Source organism: Apostichopus japonicus, chromosome 1 (genome assembly GCF_037975245.1).
Source record: "Apostichopus japonicus isolate 1M-3 chromosome 1, ASM3797524v1, whole genome shotgun sequence".
NCBI lineage: Eukaryota > Metazoa > Echinodermata > Holothuroidea > Aspidochirotida > Stichopodidae > Apostichopus > Apostichopus japonicus.
Window position 1 is genome coordinate 121,284 of NC_092561.1, and position 20,160 is coordinate 141,443.

General features: G+C 38.3%; 1 protein-coding gene across 10 annotated transcripts in view; it reads right to left on the reverse strand.

Moving 5' to 3' along the window:
• The window catches only part of LOC139967299 (uncharacterized), a 142,296-nt gene that overhangs the window by 35,334 nt on the left and 86,802 nt on the right, over window positions 1–20,160 (reverse strand). For 9 of the 10 annotated variants that reach the window (XR_011792969.1, XM_071971594.1, XM_071971034.1 and 6 more), the window contains 4 exons: window positions 19,939–20,133; window positions 14,290–14,356; window positions 12,880–13,044; window positions 11,156–11,302 (listed from right to left, as the gene is read on the reverse strand). Coding sequence is in view for 9 of the 10 variants with exons in the window: in XM_071971594.1 (XP_071827695.1) it covers window positions 11,156–11,302; window positions 12,880–13,044; window positions 14,290–14,356; window positions 19,939–20,133 (574 nt within the window). In the remaining variant the exon portion in view is untranslated. The remainder of the gene's footprint in view (window positions 1–11,155; window positions 11,303–12,879; window positions 13,045–14,289; window positions 14,357–19,938; window positions 20,134–20,160) is intronic. The other variant, XM_071971288.1, reaches the window with a different exon arrangement.

The following is a 20,160-nucleotide window of genomic DNA, read 5'->3' on the forward strand; positions in this document are numbered from 1 at the left end:
GTGCCAGACTTCATCCCAAGGAATATATAGCTGCCAAATATACACCAACAAAATATAGACCTGCATTGCTGCTATTACTGTGGACACAAACTGCCTATCTTCTGAGCGCAAGAATAAACATGCCATCCAGTTTGTGGAAAGCAGCATGCATATTTAAGAGCAATCAACTAACTTTGGTGAACTCTGCACCACCCTCCCCATCCTTTTACCCACCCCCCCAAATCCCCTCCCAAATTCTAAGAAATGTTTCTGTTTGATAACAGAGTCTGAAATTTGATCATTCAAAATCTTTCTTTTAGTCCAACAAACTTAAACACTCTTTCATCTGCACAATTTCGTTTCATTCAATTTATTACAACCCCTCCCCCCCCCCAAAAAAAACAGGAAAACTTGACCGCTTAATAAACATACTGTGAACAGTTTTACGAATGTTTCTTGTCATGATGAACCCTTTCCATTTTATTTTTGCCTTTGTCTGCTTTCAGCTTTCATGAATGATTCACACATTAATCAATTATGTACTTATGAAATCAAGATGAAAAAAAAATTGACCTCTTGGAAAACATACTGAGAACAGTTTTCACAAACGTTTCTTTTTATGATGAACCCTTTCGATTTTTTTCTTGTTATCCTTTTTATTTCCTCTGCTTTCATGAACAATGCTTCAACAACAACATAATTTTGAAATCAAGATAAAGATATGATATTCCGTATTTCACTTCCTTTCCGCATGCAGAAAATCATGAGTCATCCAACCATCTAATAATAACATATTTACCCAGGACAGAAGGATATGAAAGATAATATTGCCAACAGCATTCGGTTTCTTTACCCACTCTCTCCACGCCTAAGGATAAAATTCACATAACAACCATTTCTCACACCTGTGGGGGGTTCGTCGTTAGGACCTCTTTGTCCTTAATGAGCTTGACTCGAATTACAAACCAGAAGCTACCGAGAGAAAGAGTACTAATACAGGATGTGAGATATCAACCTCAAGACTAGAGCCGAGAGAACAGTATGAAGAACAGTTTACATCAGGATATATTGATATCAATACGTTACTGCAATTATGTCTCCTTAAATTTATTCCCCGCAACATTTTAACGATAGATATTTCAGATCTAAGATTACAGAGATGACAGGGGAGCTTCTTTACAAGGGGGCCACTGCTGGCCCAAGATTTGCTGTGTTGTTCAGAAGCAAAACACATATAAACATGATTGATTTCATTTACAAATCATTTTATAGAATACCTTTTAACAGTCGTGAATAATGTATTCCCATGACACAAGAAACAAGATGGTAGAAAAGTGCAGTACCATGTACAAGAGATGACACAGGGAAGTAAAACAGTACCACGTCAGACTTAAGGTACAAAAAAAAAAAAAAAAAAAACCACACTGTTGAATATGTAGGCTAGAGACTATCATGCCAATGCCAAAATAAATGTTGTGCTTATTCCACCAAGGAAATAACCAGCAGTTGGCATTTTCTAGTCTTATCATTTATATTCCCTTTGATGTACAGAACTATCTTGTAGCGGTAAACTTACAGACATGATTCACTTTCGTCTGCTGTTCTAGCTAACAGTACAGCTGTATTGCTAGCTGGACTGTTAGCTGTACTGTTTTGCTGTACAACTAGCTGTACTGTTTAGCTGTACCACTAGCTGTTCTATAAGCTGTACTGCAAGCTGCACTGCTAGCTAAACTGTTAGCTGCTGTACAGCTTATAGTACAGCTAACAGTACAGCTAGTAGTACAGCTAAACATTACAGCTAGTTGTACAGCTAACAGTACAGCTAGTAGTACAGCTAACAGTACAGCTAGTTGTACAGCTAACAGTACAGCTAGTAGTACAGCTAACAGTACAGCTAGTAGTACAGCTAACATTACAGCTAACAGTGCAGCTAACATTACAGCTACAGCACAAAATAGTAATTCCATCAGTGTGCTGTTAATGACCAGACAGCAACATGCTGCCAAAGCAACAACATTTACCAAACAGTAAATACTATCTTGTCTACTTGTCTTGATCAGTAAATCTATAAAGTTAACCAAACCAAGAAGTAAAACACAAGATGAAAATTTGGACTTTGGATGAATAGGAAAAAAAATGAAGGATCTAATTTTTTTGGAAAGCAACTATAAAACCAACGTACCCCATGTCATACTTCTCTGGAACATCTTTCGCCTTCTCAAGGTGAGAGTGTGGTAATGTATTGCATCCATTTGATAATTGTATCCCTCATTCACGGCTGCGATCATGTACAAAACCAATAGACGACATACCACTTTTGGACTACTATATGCACCGACATACCTAACCTTGCACAACACTCCCCTAGGCTACAACAGAGATCCTATATGGCAAGTAAAACCTTGTCAGATATTCATTTTTACCTTGTTTTTTGTTATAGAGGTGACAGAGCGAGGAAGATAATTGTTCCCCTCTCTGGAAGACTGAATAGGCAGTGAAGAAAATTGTGGGTCCTCGGCTTATTGTTCGATCCTGTTGCCATAAAAGGTTAAGCAAACAACAGTTGTAGACTAGACAATGCTCTTCCCCTCCATTTAAGGGAAGCAAAGAAAACACAATGGTAAAAATGCATCTAGCAAGAGTCAAACAAGGTTATATCAAAGTCATAACATACAATATTAATTAATTGAAGAACTTTCATTTTTCAATAATTCTCCCATGAAGATGCAAGACTTCTTTTTTTGTTTTAATTTCCTTTTCTTACTGGGGAAAACACATTATCTGAACCCACAAGGCTCACATATTTTACACAAAAAAAAAAAAAGCTAAACATTTGTAAGTTCAGGCTGAAGAAATGATATTACAAAAAAACACTGTATATTTCTTAAATCATTTAGATTTTGATCTTTTCTCCTGAATAATATTAAAGTTGTAAAGTATCTAAACAGCCATGTTAAATCTGATCAATCAATAAATGGCTGGTCATTGCTACTGCAGTGATAGGACAGGAAGCTATTACATAAAGCAGATTGGTCATAGGTTCCATCCCCAACACCAACAGAGTAACCACAGGGTGCCAGAGTAGGGGGTCATTCTTTGAAAACAGGCACAAAAGCAGGGCCCCTAAAAACATGAAAACAATGCCAGCCCCATATTTTGAAATCTTGAAACTAGTGTTGCGCCGATATTACCAATATCGGTTTTGGCCGATATCCGATATTATCATCCCAATATCGGTCCGATACCGATACCGATACCGATATTTTTTAACAGACAAAATAAAGGCAAAATCGTACTTTTAGTCATGCATACATTCACAAATAAATCTTCAAGTAAACAACAAAATATGGTGTTTTGTTTTCCTTTTGTCCTAAGTTGAAAAGAATGACTTTTTTCCTGATTTTGAAAAAGAGAATTATAATTGAAATCCAACCAGAATCTTTTTCACTGCAGCGCTGCACGCGATAATAAAATGGACGCAGTAAATGTGAGCCTTAACATCGTAAAGACTTACAAGTAGCTATAGTGTTAACGTATGCTTGCAAAATTGCATCTTAATTAGGTTACGAACTGTCGATCACAATGTAAAAATGATAATTTATTGAGTTTATACTCAATGTACAACTTATTCACTTGACCGTATAGAGAAGAAAAAAACTGAAAATCAGTAGAGAAATGACCAATTGTGTACGGAAAGTAAGGTGGTACACCTTTCAAATATTACGAAAGATCGAACAAAACACTTTCGAAAAATTCACGCAAAACTGGCATATCGTACTAAATGCAACTAATGTCATGTAAACAAGGCTCTAGTGCATCCATTTATGAATATACCGTAAGACCACATCTGTTTTTAAGCGGGGGAAAAAAGAAAGTATTTTCTAGAATTTCCAAAAATACGGAAAAAATAATATCCTACCATAGTTAATTGTATAGCAAATAGCCTTCGGCGGTTACGGATCTCACGTAACTGAAAAGTTCCCTGGCAACTTGCCAAAAAATGTTAACAAACAGGTGTTACACAGGGGATGAGCTTACAGTGTGTTTGGGAAGGTACCTGGGAAAATTCGCAGCACATGTACGGCGGTAGTTGGGTATAGGGTTAAACACCGCAGTTGTAAAAATGTACGCATTGTGCACGCTATTCATTGTTAGGCAGTCTAGAGACAGGGCTTTGCTGAACGTTGTTTGTTTCATAATATCGGAAGTTTTGTAAGTTGCACTTTTTAAAGATTGAAAGACAGATTAAATCTCTTTTCATTTTATAACATAATATAGCTACTCTAACTTGTCATTTTAAAATTTTCATCTGTTTCGTGACAATTTAAATAAGAAAATTATTTTGCATACTCAACTGCGATTTTTTTTTTTATCGCCAGACACGCAAAAAAAAGCCAATTTTTCGGGGCTTTATCCCCCAGGATCCCCACAAGGGGTTCTACCCCATGACCCCACCAAGGCCCTATGGCGGGCCCCTGGACACTACGCCTTTATGCTCGCGTGCTCGGCGTGTTCGCTGGGCGAACACCGGCGGGAAATCGGCAGTGTGTTCGCGGAAAATTAAAAGTGCAGTTATGCATCATGTTCAAGGTTTTCACGGAGGCCTTTGAGAAAATGAATGGTTAGTACAGTACAGTGTATACATGCTGCACTAATGCTATGTGTAGGCCAAGGTTCACGAAGGTCATTGGTTATATTCGCGCGCCGTAGACGTGTTTTAGAGGTTACGGAGGGTCAGGTTTCCATGGATATTAATCGAAAATGAATAAGAGTTTAACTGACGCTAAAGAAATGGATCGTCTTGGGCAGATTAACAAATTATTGCAAGTATAAATAAGTAGCTCTGCTGTGAAAAAAAAGTTCAATATCGGCTTGCTGTTATCGGCAATTAGGCAAAATTTTACCGATACCGATATGCTGCCGATATTGCAAATATCGGCCGATACCGATATTGAAAACGATTATCGGCGCAACACTACTTGAAACATAAAAGCAGATTTCAAGGAATTCCTTAAATTGTCATCATTTCTTCACCCAGTGGCTTTTCATGTTATTAGACCCAGTCACATGTTACACATAAATTAGAAAATTGGAGGGGAAAAATTCAACTTTTACTTTGTTATTTTAAATGAAATTTGACAAGTCAAATTAAGAAACCTACATTTTCATGGGATTGTTGTAACTAATAGCGTGGAAATTGCCCCCCCCCCCAAAAAAAAAGAAAAGAAAAGATAAACGATTCCAAAACCTGATTTAAACTTTAAGCCTGGTAATAAAGGAGATTGATGTCTGTTAATACAGGCTGGCAATGGCATTGATGTCTGTTAATAGAGGCTGGCAATGGCATTGATGTCTGTTAATACAGGCTGGCAATGGCATTGATGTCTGTTAATAGAGGCTGGCAATGGCATTGATGTCTGTTAATAGAGGCTGGCAATGGCATTGATGTCTGTTAATAGAGGCTGGCAATGGCATTGATGTCTGTAAATAGAGGCTGGCAATGGATCAATGTTTGCTAGATCCACAGGAATCGAGCAAATGTTGGTGAACACTTGCTATTGCCATCAAATTGCCATCACTCTTGCTGTTGCCATCAAATTTTCTATTGTGATGGCACAAGGGGAAGAGAGATAGAGATGCTATGGACATTCCTCTTCCCACCCCCTCTCTTTAAAGTTCAAACATCACAATCAATTGTCTGAGCATAGATCTACATGTTCCACCCATTCTATTGTCGTCCAATCTATCTCCTCACCGCACCTCTCCCCCACCCCTCAATTGTCTGAGCATAGATCTACACACAGGTCAATGTTCCACCCATTCTATTGTCATCCAATCTGTCTCCTCACCACACCACCTCCCCCACCCCTCAATTGTCTGAGCCTAGATCTACACACTGGTCAATATTCCACCAATTCTATTGTCGTCCAATCTGTCTCCTCACCACACCACCCCTCCCTCACCCCTCAATTGTCTGAGCGTAGATCTACACACTGGTCAATATTCCACCAATTCTATTGTCGTCCAATCTGTCTCCTCACCACACCACCCCTCCCTCACCCCTCAATTGTCTGAGCGTAGATCTACACACTGGTCAATATTCCACCCATTCTATTGTCATCCAATCTGTCTCCTCAATGCACCACCTCTCCCCCACCCCTCAATTGTCTGAGCCTAGATCTACACACTGGTCAATATTCCACCCATTCTATTGTCATCCAATCTGTCTCCTCACCACACCACCTCCCCCACCCCTCAATTGTCTGAGCGTAGATCTACACACTGGTCAATGTTCCACCCATTCTATTGTCATCCAATCTGTCTCCTCACCACACCACCTCTCCTGAACCACCTCTCCCCAACCAGACCTTGTCCTCATCCATCCAGAGTGGCCAACTTTCATGGTTACTCATCTTCCATCTGAAAGAGAGTACCTTCACACACCATGCAGGATGTTATAGTTATATATGTGAAGGTTGAACCATTACACTCCAATCATTACATATCTAAGCTGACTGGTTGCTGGTATTGAATTATAGATGGTATTACAAAACCCAGTAGGGTGTCAGGGTTCAACTAAAGGTCTCCTACTATGGAAACAGGTAGCACTTAGCATTGTGAATCAAACTTGAAGAAGGGTTAGTTTCAGCTTTAAGAATGACACAGTGAGAAGAATGACTGCTACAAAGGACACTGCTAAAACCAGTATTTCAAGAAGTGTTCATAGCTTCGGCTTCAAGAATCACAGTGACAAGAACAGCTGTTCCAAAGGACACTAACAAACACAGAAACTAGTCTGTACCTCACGATGCAGTTCAAGGAATAATTCAGTGTAACAGTGTAATAACATTTTGTGTAGCACTATTTGAGTTCTTTCACTGAATACAGATAGTTTCTGTGTAGAAAAACTGATATAAATCATTATTACACTTCCCCTTCCAACTTGCCCATTTTTGTAATGCATTTTTGCGATGTGATACTGGAAAAAATATTCTTGTGACATGCTTTTGCTTTAGCTAGGGTTTGCAGTAGCTGCGGGAATAGCGCAAACAGTTCTCACAATCCAGCATAAAATTTGAAGCAGTGCGGAAGGGTCACGCACAATCACCGGGAACTTCTCGCACAGTCACTGGCAAATTATGGCCCTCACTAAGCATTTTCAGTACCAGCGACCATTACCTTTACTCCCCACAAATCTCCGACCACATGGTAGCCTAACTTCACACTAAGTCAACATGAAAACCTAAACTAGCCATCTGCTTATTTGCTCAAGTTGTGTCACAAATAAAATATCAAAATATCCATGAAAACCTGCAATCTTTGACCACATGTTGCCTAACAACCACACTAATTCAATAGGAAATGTAGCCTAACCATCGGTTTGCCAAAAAAAAAAAAAAACTGTGTAGCTCTGTTTACAACTTACAATTTGCTGGAAATCGGCAGTTGTTTGGAAGGTATGTGCTATGTCTTAAAGAGGGAATGTTGTATTTTACGTACATCGTTGCTGTGGCGATGGATTGAAGGTTTTAACTTTGATCACTTTTTAGCAGTATAATGGTTTCGTATTTGGTGGTGAGTGATTTTAGCCACACACGAAAAAATATTTGATTTAAGGAAAGGGCACCTTCAGCGGAAGTAAACCTGTGTTTTTCAGTTGATGGGTTATTGATTTTTCGTCATATATTCAGTGGCTTGACGTTATTTGCTAATCGATTGCAAATTTTTGCGGTTAAACTGTTAATGAATTTGCTATATGGTCGCAGCACTAGGAAGAGGGTAATTGTGTTACTTTATCCTGTTGAATGCTTACAACCATTTTCGTAAACAGCATATCAAACTTTGGAAAGAGCCCCCCTAAACCTTATTAAAGCCCTCGTAAATACATTAAGGGAGCGTTTTAACTTTTCATTTTCAAAATAGCCCCCCAAAGCTAAATCTTAATTCCTACCCTGCCTTTTACATCACTGTCAAGTTGTGTGACATCCTGTTATTTCCACATTTCTAGTTGACAGACCAAATTACTTTTAGTCCCTTGATCGTTACCTCTAGGGAGGAAATCTCACCAAATTAATCCAATAATTTCCTTTAGGAAAAGAGTTCGACATTAGTTATAATGATGTGCTTTTAAGACACTGATGAACCCTTTTTGTATTGCTTAAATGTAACGGCTTGCTTGTTTCAAGAATTCTCAACTTTTACAGATATCAGATACAGCCTATATACAGTAGTACAATACCGAGAATACTATACAGATTAGTGTGTTAAATATTTAGAAAGAATTCTTCCTCAATCTTATCTCCCTTTCACTTGCGATATTTGGTCCTAGAACAAGAATTGCATTCATCATTGTAAGAAATAGATACTAATTATCGCCCAAGTTTAAAGGCTAAATACAGCATCACGTACCTTTGATACGCTTCACGTTGCCTCCTTTTACCTTGTGAGTATGATGGTAAACCCACAGCCCCTTCATCCATTTTAATTAACATTAATAAATATGAGGATGGGTCACACTATCTATATCTTACAATTATGCATGATATATAATAATACATGCAGGTGGACCAAGAAAGTTGATCTACAGCGAGCAAAGATACTGCCGAACAAACAGCAAGATTAATTTGTGACAGTGTAACAAACAAAAAACTTCACCCTCCAGAGTTGTAGAAGAACCAAGGTAGATGTGCACTTGCCACTCTTAATTGATAAAGATTCAAGTTTATTTACAAATTTTGAATGCCCACGAAGGATTACTTCATAGAATTTGTATGAAATTTTGGTACTAGTTACTGGAGTGAGTCCCACTGGAAACCACAGAACAGTATTCTGCTAGTTTTAGATACTAAAATATGCAAAACCCTACCTGTCAGTGCCTGCTTGCTTCCAGTTTCAATGTCAAGGTATGACGGGAATGGTCTTACATGTCTGTTTACTGTGCCTTCGTGATAAATGCCCTCAGCCACAAGCATTGCAGAAACAACAACAACTTACAGCACTTAATAACATTGGGTAACAGAGCTATAAATTCTAATACTGCTCTGTGCTGTAGGGTTTAAAAGGACACTGTTGCTGTATGAAAACTATATAATCAGTGTTTTCTCCATGCATTAGTGGTTGGCAAAACAGAGATCTAAAAATAGTGCCAATTGTAATGTTCCCAAACTTCCAGAATTGAATGAAACACCCCAAAAAACAAGTACCTGGTTTGCAACAGAGACCAACGGAGGGTACAAAAGGGGCGTGCTATGGTCCAATGGATCGAGACGATGATGGTTGAAAACATTGAAAACAGGTATCTAAAACTCCTGCCCAGTCATCAGATATTCATTAGTATCGGGCGACGTCAGACTTTCAGTAGAGCGAAAAATTATGCAGAGAAATTTTCACACCTGACACCCTCAAATCTAAACTTGGGTTAAAACTGATTTACCGTGCAACAGTATGAAAAATGAAGCCATTTTAGGTCTCCCTAAATACACAGATGGCTGGATTAGGCATGAGAGAACTAAACTGCCTCCCATAACCTCATACAAATTGACACTTTTAACATTTTTAAACACAGCTCTTTTTTTGGGGGGCATTTCACAATGTAAATTTATGAAGTAAAATCATGTTTCCAGCTGTACAAGTCATCGTGGGATTTTAAGACACAGAGTAGCAGAGATCTAAGATGGAGAATTCACAGAGGAGAAAGACATTGGAATGCTAGACTTGGGTCGAAGTCGCCACCGCTAAAAGTTGCCAACTATGGAAAATAATATAGGCACAAAGGTTCACCGAGTAAAGGGGAGAAATTATATTTATGAGATGACATATTTCAATCCATTTCAAAGTGTCCCCACTCCTTGTAGGAATCGTTTCACAAATTGACAAAGTGCAATGAATGTCAAGTTCTTTTGATCTATAAGAAAAACTGTGACTTCTTCTGTGTGAGTTGCGGGGTCATTTGCGGGTCAGGTCATGTCAGATTATGCAATTGCACGCATATATCGGAGAGAGAATTTGCTGTTCTGTCGTTCACTTTGGTGAGTGATATATATTCAAAGCCATATCATGACGGACGTGAATGAATATTGAAATACTTTTAATATCCTAAAATATCATGCAAATAGGAGAAACTTAAAAAGAGTCAACGTAGTAACACAGAAGGTACGGTCGAGTTTCATCTCAAGCTTCCGTCATGCTTATACAACACTGCGAGCATTTGCAGTCCTAAGCATTACTCAGGGTACAAAAGAAGAAAATGCAGAACGTATGTGGGAGAGAAAGTGTAGAATAAGAAGACAAAACGGTGGGAAAACAGAAGGATGAGTGTTAAAGGTAGGACTAAAACAGATATGTACCAAGACTTATAAAGAATTACATCTTGTTTATATCACAATATTTACTTACTTGTATTTGTTGACAAAACTTGAGGTATGTTATTCGTTCTAAAATGCTGGCTTTGCAGTAAGCAACACAACCATCACCTGTTTTGCACCTACCTCGAAGGTAGGTCAGTTTGTAACAAGCCTTTGTAGAGCAGTTCTTTCCACACATATTTCATGCCATTTATAGCATCAAGTTTCGGTTAAAGTTTTCATTATCAAAAGATATCTTGAATGGGCAGTATGTTGGTGTTTTCTCGCAAAAAGTCTACAAGCAGCTTGATTAATTGTTTTAGAATCACTTGATCACACAAACAACATTTTCCTTGAGATTGATAAGTTCAAAATAAAAGGGGTGATCTTCTCATGACAGGCAATGAACAATTAAATGGTATAATATTCCACACTGCTATTTGAATATGCTATGATGAATGTGGTGCTGTAAGCAATTTTGCTAAGCATATCAGCTTCAAGCATCAGAAGAAACCCCTTTAATAAGCATCTGTTGTGAAAATGATATACATTCGACACTAGGGTATGAATCCATACATTATTCTTACAGGCAAATGTAAATTGGCCCTCCCAAGGTTAAGCGTATTCTACATAATATTACTGCAGGTAAACAGTAATACAGCTTGTTGCTAAGTTTTTGCTAGGCTAAAAGTGCCAGATAGCCAAGGAAACATGGTACCTCAACCCCAACCTCTGAAAAGCAACCTGGCGTCAAATTCTTTCAAGAATAAAAAGAGCCCCAATGGACACTTTAGAAAGACCACCACCCAAAAATAAGAAAGAATACTAACCATCTACAACATCTCCTTTTGTAATGCTTAGTTCACCGATCCCCTCTGCATGGTAGTTCTGAAGCGCCACGTATTCATTGTTCGGAGGCGTGGTCTCTACTTTCCTATGGCCCATGGGTGAATGGTAACCTCCAGAACCAGCAGAGTCTGTGACAACCAAAGGAAAGTTCCAGAACAGAGAAAAAAATAACGAGACATGGTGAGAAAAATCCTCTCGCTAAAGAAGAACGTCAGTCAAATCCTGTTAAATTAATGATAGCAAATTGTCATTGCAGTTTACAGCAATGGTATCCCAGCTAAACATATATCTCTACATAAACAAGTAAGCAAACAATATCTACAAGACGACCCTAATTTGACTTGTGGTATGTCATCCCAAGCTGTCTGAATAACCGACAATCGGTAATCAATGGCCATATTTCACTCTGCAAGATGAACTGGTAACCCAGCTTTCACTATTACTGTCTGCAATTGCCTCACAATACATAAAATGTCCATTATGTCATGTATTACAGATCTATGTGTAAAATCAAACAATATTTCACAAACTGCAATCTCTTATCTCCTTATCATTACACCATACCCTTGGCACAATATAAGTCTAAATAACAATTAAAAATATTTTCTGATCCATTTCTCTGACCATGACTTATTACAATTTCACTTTCAATTTAATTAATTTTTTCCAGTTATTAATATATTTGTAAAAAGGAGTAAATATATATATATATATATGAAAGCTAATATCTGGAAGCTTCATATCATCCTGTTTACATTTCTCCCGATGACCTTCATATTTGGTTTCTTTGCCGTTTTATAGAACTCATAGGTTGCCAGATTAGACTAGGGATAATATATTTGATCAGTAACAGGAAGAATTATTACAAGTGTTGCCAAGGTTACGAGGAGATAGCAAATCAGGCTGCTCAAGACCACTCGCAATGATCTAGAATACACAGGTGAAGATAATAGTTAGGTGAGGAGGAGGCAAATATACATGGCGGAGGGGGGGGGGGGGGGTCACTTAGGCACTGTGTCAAAATAAGAATGCCGTATGGGGCTGCAAAGGATGAAATCGTTTGTGCAGCAGAGTTTCACCCAATAGGCAATACAGTTTCACATAATAGACACAGCAGGCATGCAGAGATAATCTCTATTGTTGGATTTTGATTCAGCCTTGCTCCAGAGAAGTTTTGCAACTTCTGTCGCAGTTTATTTTGTAACACATTGCCTAAGTGAAGTTGAGAGTTAGTCAGCATCATGTCCATACTCACTCTTTTGCTATCTTGAACATAACAAATTTACACCACCTGTGGGATCCACCTGAGAGTGATGTGATATCGCAAAAGCAAAACGAAATTGTCACGACTGAGCACATGACACAAGAGAAGTCTGTCTCAACCATTTGAAAGCTGGGAAAAGTAACTTTAGGCATTGTGTCAATAGTAGGATACTGAGGGGGCTGCAGCATCATGCAGCTAGGCTACACAAGACTTATTATCTAATGTGCTCCACAGTTTCACACAATGGGAACTGAAAGTGTTCTGAAACAATTCCTACTGTTTTGATATTAATTCATCCTAGCAGGGCAGGACTTTTCCAGCTGCTGCAGCTTAGCATCTTTTATACCATGGCTTACACGAAAAGAAAACAGCCGTCTGACTGAATTGAAGTTCACAAGTTTTCTACCAACATTCGCAAATGCTGTCTACTTCGGACCTTACCCATTCTCTCATACGGCACTGAATTTGCGGACGTTCTGGACTTGACCGACAAACGGTCTAAATCTTTGGCTATAAATGGTTCGCTGGAGGTCCTGTTTAGAGGAGCCCTTCCCCCAGACCACCTCCTCCTCCTGGGTTTGAAGACCGGTTCCTCTTTTATCCTAACTGTGAGAGGTAATTAGTAGAAGATACATATGAGATTAGGTTAGTGACACTACATGATTAGCCGCACCTTTGTACCAGACCTTCACACTCTTCTAGTGACACAATATTACAGATTAAGCTAATGGGGACATATGTCTGGGCGTGAGATACAGACTCACTTTATGGGGACATATGTCTGGGTGTGAGGTTCGTCCTCATTACGATCCCTTACGAGTGAATTGTGCGATGGATGGCATTTGAGGTGTCATTTTATATATATATATATATATATATATATATATATATATATTTATGTATGGATGCAGAATATGGTAGATAATGGCATGATAATAAATACAGTATTAAAACAGAAAAGAATACTACAAGAAACCAGAACGTGAGAAATTCTCAACAGATCCATTTTAGTTGCACGGTTCACCAATTTATGCAGTAAGTGTGAGTATGCATGTGTACTTTGCCAGAAAGATGGGGGATGGGGGGGGGAGGAGGAGGAAAAGGGGGGTAAAAACTTGAACATATACAGTGACATTATGAACCTTATCCGAGGATAAAGCTAACCACATTTGATGGCCTGCTCCCATCCCATCCCATCCTCCCTCATCCAAATCAAAACTTTAACAAGTATCACAGCCACTGCCTTATCAAGTTTACCCCCCTCTGTCAGCAGTTTGGATGTTATAGTTTTCTTTTGTTAGATATGTCTACATACTTTTGATAGGCTTTAATCAAACAAAATTCCACAAAATGCAAAAAAAGACAAACATGACCAACAAGTCATTATTCATTTCATCCTGCATAGATTATGCACATGTACTCTTTCAAAAATCCTAGATGACTGTTTAGGTAAAAAAAGGGATATGTCCCCCCCCCCAACCTATCCCCATCCCATAAAGAAAACTAACAAAAAGTGTGAAACTAGAAAGAGTACATTGAGCAATGGATTTTAATTTCCAAGTTAGTATGATGAAGTGCAAAACAGTGTAATGTTTATATACAAGATAGTAATTTATTTTGAATGACAAATAGTTATAACATTTTAACCAGGCATCAAAAAAGATACAGAAATAAACCCTGATTCTGACTTTAGTGGATAAACAAGATGAAAAAATTGATGCATGGAAGAGAAAAGACTATCGCTGGCAATCAATCACCTAGGAAGTAAGATCCACCACCAGTTCTATATCAGATCTTTAACACCGGGTAAGAAAACAAGAATTGAAGGTTGAAAAACTTGAATGTACTTACCAACTTGGTCTTCCGAAAAGTTCTTAATATTTTCTGCCAGATCCATGTTATTTGATACTATTGCCACCTGTTATGAAACATGGAAAGGGAAAAATGAAATAGAAAATCTAGAGGAAACTAAAAGAATTTCTGTCCTTGAAGAAAATTGTTGAACAAAGTGGAAAGAAAGTGAGGTGTTTCCCAGGAAAAAGCTGTAGTGCGTCTCATTACATGTCAGTCTATTACATTCCAATAACGTTTTTTTTTTAATTGAACAGAGCCAATCCTAACGCGTCTTTTTCCTTTGAATATTTAGATGTGATTTTACTTAAACTTTCCACCAGGGTTTTAAAGTGCTAAACAATAACGATTAACAACATACGTATCCACAAAGTATGGACATAACCTCGTTGCGTAAAGTACACGTAAACAAATTTTTAAGATCAACGAAAAGATGGAAACTAATCTCGCTACGTTTAATGTCTGTGGGCCTGACGTAACTTCATCACGATATGTCAGCCCTCTCATTTACCTGCAGAGGCTTTTTGTAGTAATTCCGTAATTGATAATAATCATGATGATAATAATCAGCAGTTATTTTTACGACGAAGTTTAAGCGGCTACAAATGTGGGAGAAACCTGCAACAGTTTTTTTTTCTTCTTCTTTTTATTCTAGATTCAAAAGCCATGTGTTTTTATTTGTTTACATGACGGATCAAACCTTGTGCTTGGTGTTCAGTATTAAAGTTGAATTTCAACCCCCCCCCCCCGTATTTACATAACAATCTGTCAGACACGATTTACTAGAAGAAAACATACATGCACACTATAAGCCGTGCAATGAGTAGAGTTACCGAGTTTCTCACATAAAAAACAACAACAAAGGTTAAAGGTCACCGCTGATCCCAGGTCAAGTCCCCGAGCTGAGTTTACATTACATATCTCACATCGGGCACAGGGTCTGAACCTAGTTTATCCCCAGGTTCAGATCACAGGATCTGGTCCTCTTTTACATTTACAAATTTAAGACAAGAGTGCTTGCAGTCTAATGTAAACCGAGCCTAAGTTCCAGTTATCTGAAACTATACTACCGTTACAGCAAAACAGAAAAGTTACTCTTGCACATCATAGTACTGTCTGTGTCAAGAAGCCTTTTTTTGATCTATTATTAGGACGAGATCCAATTCCAATTGAACGACCGACATGTCTACCAACTGAATTAAAAAACATCCCTTACAGCGTCTTCGGGGACCTCTTGACCTTTCGGTATTTTCATTATGATGTCATCAAACTTATTCAAGGTGTGAATTGATACAAACTTCTAGGGATGTTGTTCCATAATGCAGATCTGTCAATGTTTAATGATCTCACAGGACATTATCCTCTGAGACCCTTGAATAGATCTACAAATCAGCTTTCTCTGCTACAGGCTATCATTAATTATCGTCTTTTTAATCTCTCCTTTTGTTTAAAATTTAGATTTTGTTGTTGTTTGTTTTTTTATTTTATAGTTTTGGTGGGTGGTCGAGGGGGGGGGGACAGCAGGACAAGGATTATCATTATCATTTTTTTTCTTCTTATTATTATTATCTTATTACCAAATGTTATACTTTTTATTCTTTGGTTGGAAACTTGCTGGAGCTACCCCATTTTTAAATAATTTTTTTCCTAACAAACCACCACAACATTCCCATCTCGTGAAAATACAGAGGACCCCAGTGTTAGCGATGTCTTTAATTCAGGATCAGAAACATCAAGCAAGTGTATTTTCTCTCTCTGTATCGAGGATTATTTGCCAATGGGAACTTACACACTGTAGTGCTGAATGCAGAAGAGATATACACTGCACCATGTAAGATCTGTTTCTTACTTCAGTTTGCAAAACAACAGTTTGCAAATTGGTCTGGCATTCTTACCAACCTACCCAGTATATTCAAATTTAAAGGAGACACAATGCTGAAGCATCATCGTCGGACTACGTGATAGAAAACAACTGTGATTGACAAAATAATTCCCCAAACAGCTAAGAAAAATTATATTCCATTTAGGAGATATCACAGGCTTCAATTTCCTTCACACGCAAAACCTGAAGACTTGATCAAGTCTAAATGTCACATCATGGAGCCACATGTACTACTGCACCATATCTTTTACATTGTTTTCTCTTTATTTCAGTACAATGTTTATTTCCTGTAATGGAGACGGTTTGAAGCTCTTAATATGACCTAATGGTGGTACTGGCTTCAGTGTCAACATTGCTTAACAGTCTTCCTTGAAACTATGAAAACAGAAACAGAGAAAATAAAGGATTTCAGATCCTGTGATGACATCAACAGATTTTCAACAATGAAAGTTCTCAGATAAGTTTATCTCTGAAATGGATAAAGATCTCTCTTAGCTATTCAGGAGACTTACTTGTTCATCTCCAAAGATCTCTGTCAAAGAAACTAAGTTAAGATGATAGTAGGGGTTGTGCGACTCTCCTTTACGATTGCCCACCCTATTATTATCTGACGTAAAACAGGGATGTAAGGGAAGCCTCGCAAATCTAACCGCCATGTCCGGGCCGGTGGATTTTTCCGCGGCTATAATGAGCACAGCCACAAGCAGATAATGAGTCACACTTGAGTGCACACTCTCTCCAAACCACCCTCCACGCTATACAGTTACATTCACAGCCGCGGTCAAGTTTTTACTAAGCCGATTTGAACACAATAGTGAGTTGAACAAAACATCATAGCTAAGTCTCAAGGTATTCAAACGTTTCAAAAAGATAGTATGTTTATACGCCGTATTTTATCCTACTGCAGAAGCAAAACTTCTATGAAAAATAAGTAAGGAAATGTGAATTTACACTGCAGGAATCTAAAATGCTATCTTTCTTATTTTCCCAGTCGGCCAAGTAGGAACAAAAAGTTTCGTTGCCTTTTTGCAAGGACATAAAGGTTCCTGAATTTTTAAGATTTAAAAAACTGAAATCACAATCTCACTTCTTGTACACGTACACATAACCGTGAACCAGAGCCTAACATACGGGATGACTAGAATAATCCTACTAAGTTGTATAGAACAGGACCTAAACTACCTAGCTAGGTGAAAAAAATCGGTTGAATGTAGGAAATTTTTCGCACTCCAGCGGAGCTGTACTTTTTTTTTAGCCAGCTAGATCGTAGACATCATGAGGATTGAACAAATGATAATTTCTTGTGAAAGAAATTTGAAATAAATGTGGAAAAAATGCGATTATCCTTTCTCCGTTTTAAGTGTAAATGTTATTCTAGCGTTCCATGGTTAAGAAAGTTGAAAGAAATAAAGTTTATCAACTTCATTTACTGACTTTTGAGCTTCGTTCAAAAAAAAAACGTCCTTTACTACTCTGAAAATCAGTAGAGAAATTAGCAATTGTGTACGAACAGTAAGTTGGTACACCTTTCAAATTTTACGAAAGATCGAGCAAAATACTTTCGAAAAATTCACGCGAAACTGGCATATCGTGCTAAATGCAACTAATGTCATGTAGACAAGGCTCTAGTACACCCATTTATGAATAAACCATACGACCACATCTGGCGGGGGGAAAGGAAAGTATGTTCTAGAATTTCCACCCAAAAAAAAGGAAAAATTAATATCCTACCATAGTTAAGTGTATAGTAAATAGCCTAACCACTTCGCCGGTTACGGATCTCACGTAACAACAAAAACACAACTAATTGTATTTTGCGAAGTTGACGTTTTCTACAAGGACATGGAAACAATATTTAGCATTCAGTTAATCATGCGAAGTGGCCTAAAACATGGGATTAAAAGGTTTACTTTCATAAAGATAGCCATACTGTAGCTATTGGGGCCTTGATATCGTGCTTTGTCTGTATGGTATAGACTCGTGTATCATGGGGAATAGAAAGTTATGTTCATGCGGAGGAGTCGGTTGGCTTGAGGTGTTTTACTTACCTTAATGTTACGGGGATATATACTTTTCTTGAACGTCTAAGATAATATTTCGCATAACTTTACCGATCCTTTACCGACTTACCTTATTAATTCTAGAGTGGAGCCAAAATAGTTTACTCCATGAAAAGTTTTTTGGAAACGTGCCAAAAATGATAAAAATGAAAACGATGATATTTAAGTAGGGGTAAACACTGCAGTTGTAAACTGATGTACGTATAGTAAAATTTTCACCGAATAGTAACTTGTATCTCTAACCACATGGCAGCCTAACACACTAAGTCAATGGGAAAATCAAGCCTCAAACATCTGTTTATTCGTTGAATTTGTGTTGCAGTTAGCTTCAGAGATCAACGTTACGGTCGATGTTCTCTCTTTAACATACATATGTGGCATAGCTTAACTATTGTTTTGTTTAAATTCTGGTTTGTCAACATGGGTTTTCTGAAGTTCTTGGGGGGCATATATTTAATGCAATGGCTGATTCAGTTTTTAATTCATAGTTACGTACCACTCGTTGAACAAGGCTCATAATGTATAGGCCCAGGTAAAGGCTGCTTTTATCGAACTTTCGAGTAGCGGAGTTTCACAATTGTTCATAAGAGACCCAAGAAATTTTATTTGTGAGGTTTGATAACGTGGAAGATTTGCAAGAATTATATAAAGTACTGAATCTCGGACATTTGGTAGTGGCGGATTTTAGTGTATAAGTCACTTTGCGACATAAACTACCGCTCTATTGACTGTCAAAACCGCAAAAGTTAATCCGGTCACTTGGTCAAGTTTGCTCATTGTTTGTGAAGAATAACCAGCCTTGTGTTGTCAGGACGCTGTGCTCATTACTCCGGCTGGCAACCAGCGTGTGTGCATTCAACCATGGGACCAATATGCACATGCATAATGAGCAAGGGGTGCGAGATTTCCGCCGGCCCGGAACCGGCGGTTAGATTTGCGAGGCTTCCCTAAGTGCAGCCAAAAAAAAAAACCGGAAAAATATTCGGAGACCCCAGGTGAATGCCGTCCTAACACATCCTACTCCTAGCTTTGACTACTTACACACTATCGTTACTGTATGTTAGGCTAGCTTAGAAGTATTAGCGCTAACACATCCTACCCCTAGTTCTTACTACTTACACACTATCGTTATGTTAGGCTAGCTCAAAGTTACGAATACGTCGCAGCGAACTACGGAATAAAAAACAGTCTCACATTCGAATGCGATCACAAATATCGACTTTCATATGCGTATCCCGTAGATTTCCGCCGCTCACAAATATCACAAGCGTTAATTCCAAAACTTATGTCGAGCACCAGCAGTTACGAAGATATTAATTAGCAGTCCAATCAACATGAATTAGGCAAGGTTTTTCAACGACAGAAATGAGCTATAGCGATTTGAAGTTCGCACGTACGCAACGATATTCACATGGCACAATGTTGTACAGTGCAATGCGATGATGCGAAACTGGAAATAGTATTTTGAGTGATCGATGAGTGAAAATTGAAGTTAGCTTGCTGCAACGGGCCAGGCATTTTTGCCGCGTTGTGTCTTTGATATTCGAACAATTTTGTGGAACTTTATTGGAATTAAAAAAAAAACGGATTTCCGTAAAAATACGGAAGACTTATTGGAATTAAAAAAAAAAACGGATTTCCGTAAAAATCCGGAAGACTTACATCCCTGGTAAAAAAAGCCATCAATCACACCCATTATTTTTTTACCTGATAAGCTGTCTGACTCGCTTGATTTGTGATGGTCTTACTCGCTCCCCTGAAGAGTAAAATTCTGGCTGCAGCCGTCTGATTGTAGGAGGCACAAACATGGAGGGGGGTGTTGCCGGCTTCGTTCTGGGCGTCCATGTCGGCGTCGTACGAAAGCAATGTTTCTATATGTTGGATACGTCCGTGTCGACAAGCCTTGAAGTGGAGAGAAGTGAATATCCT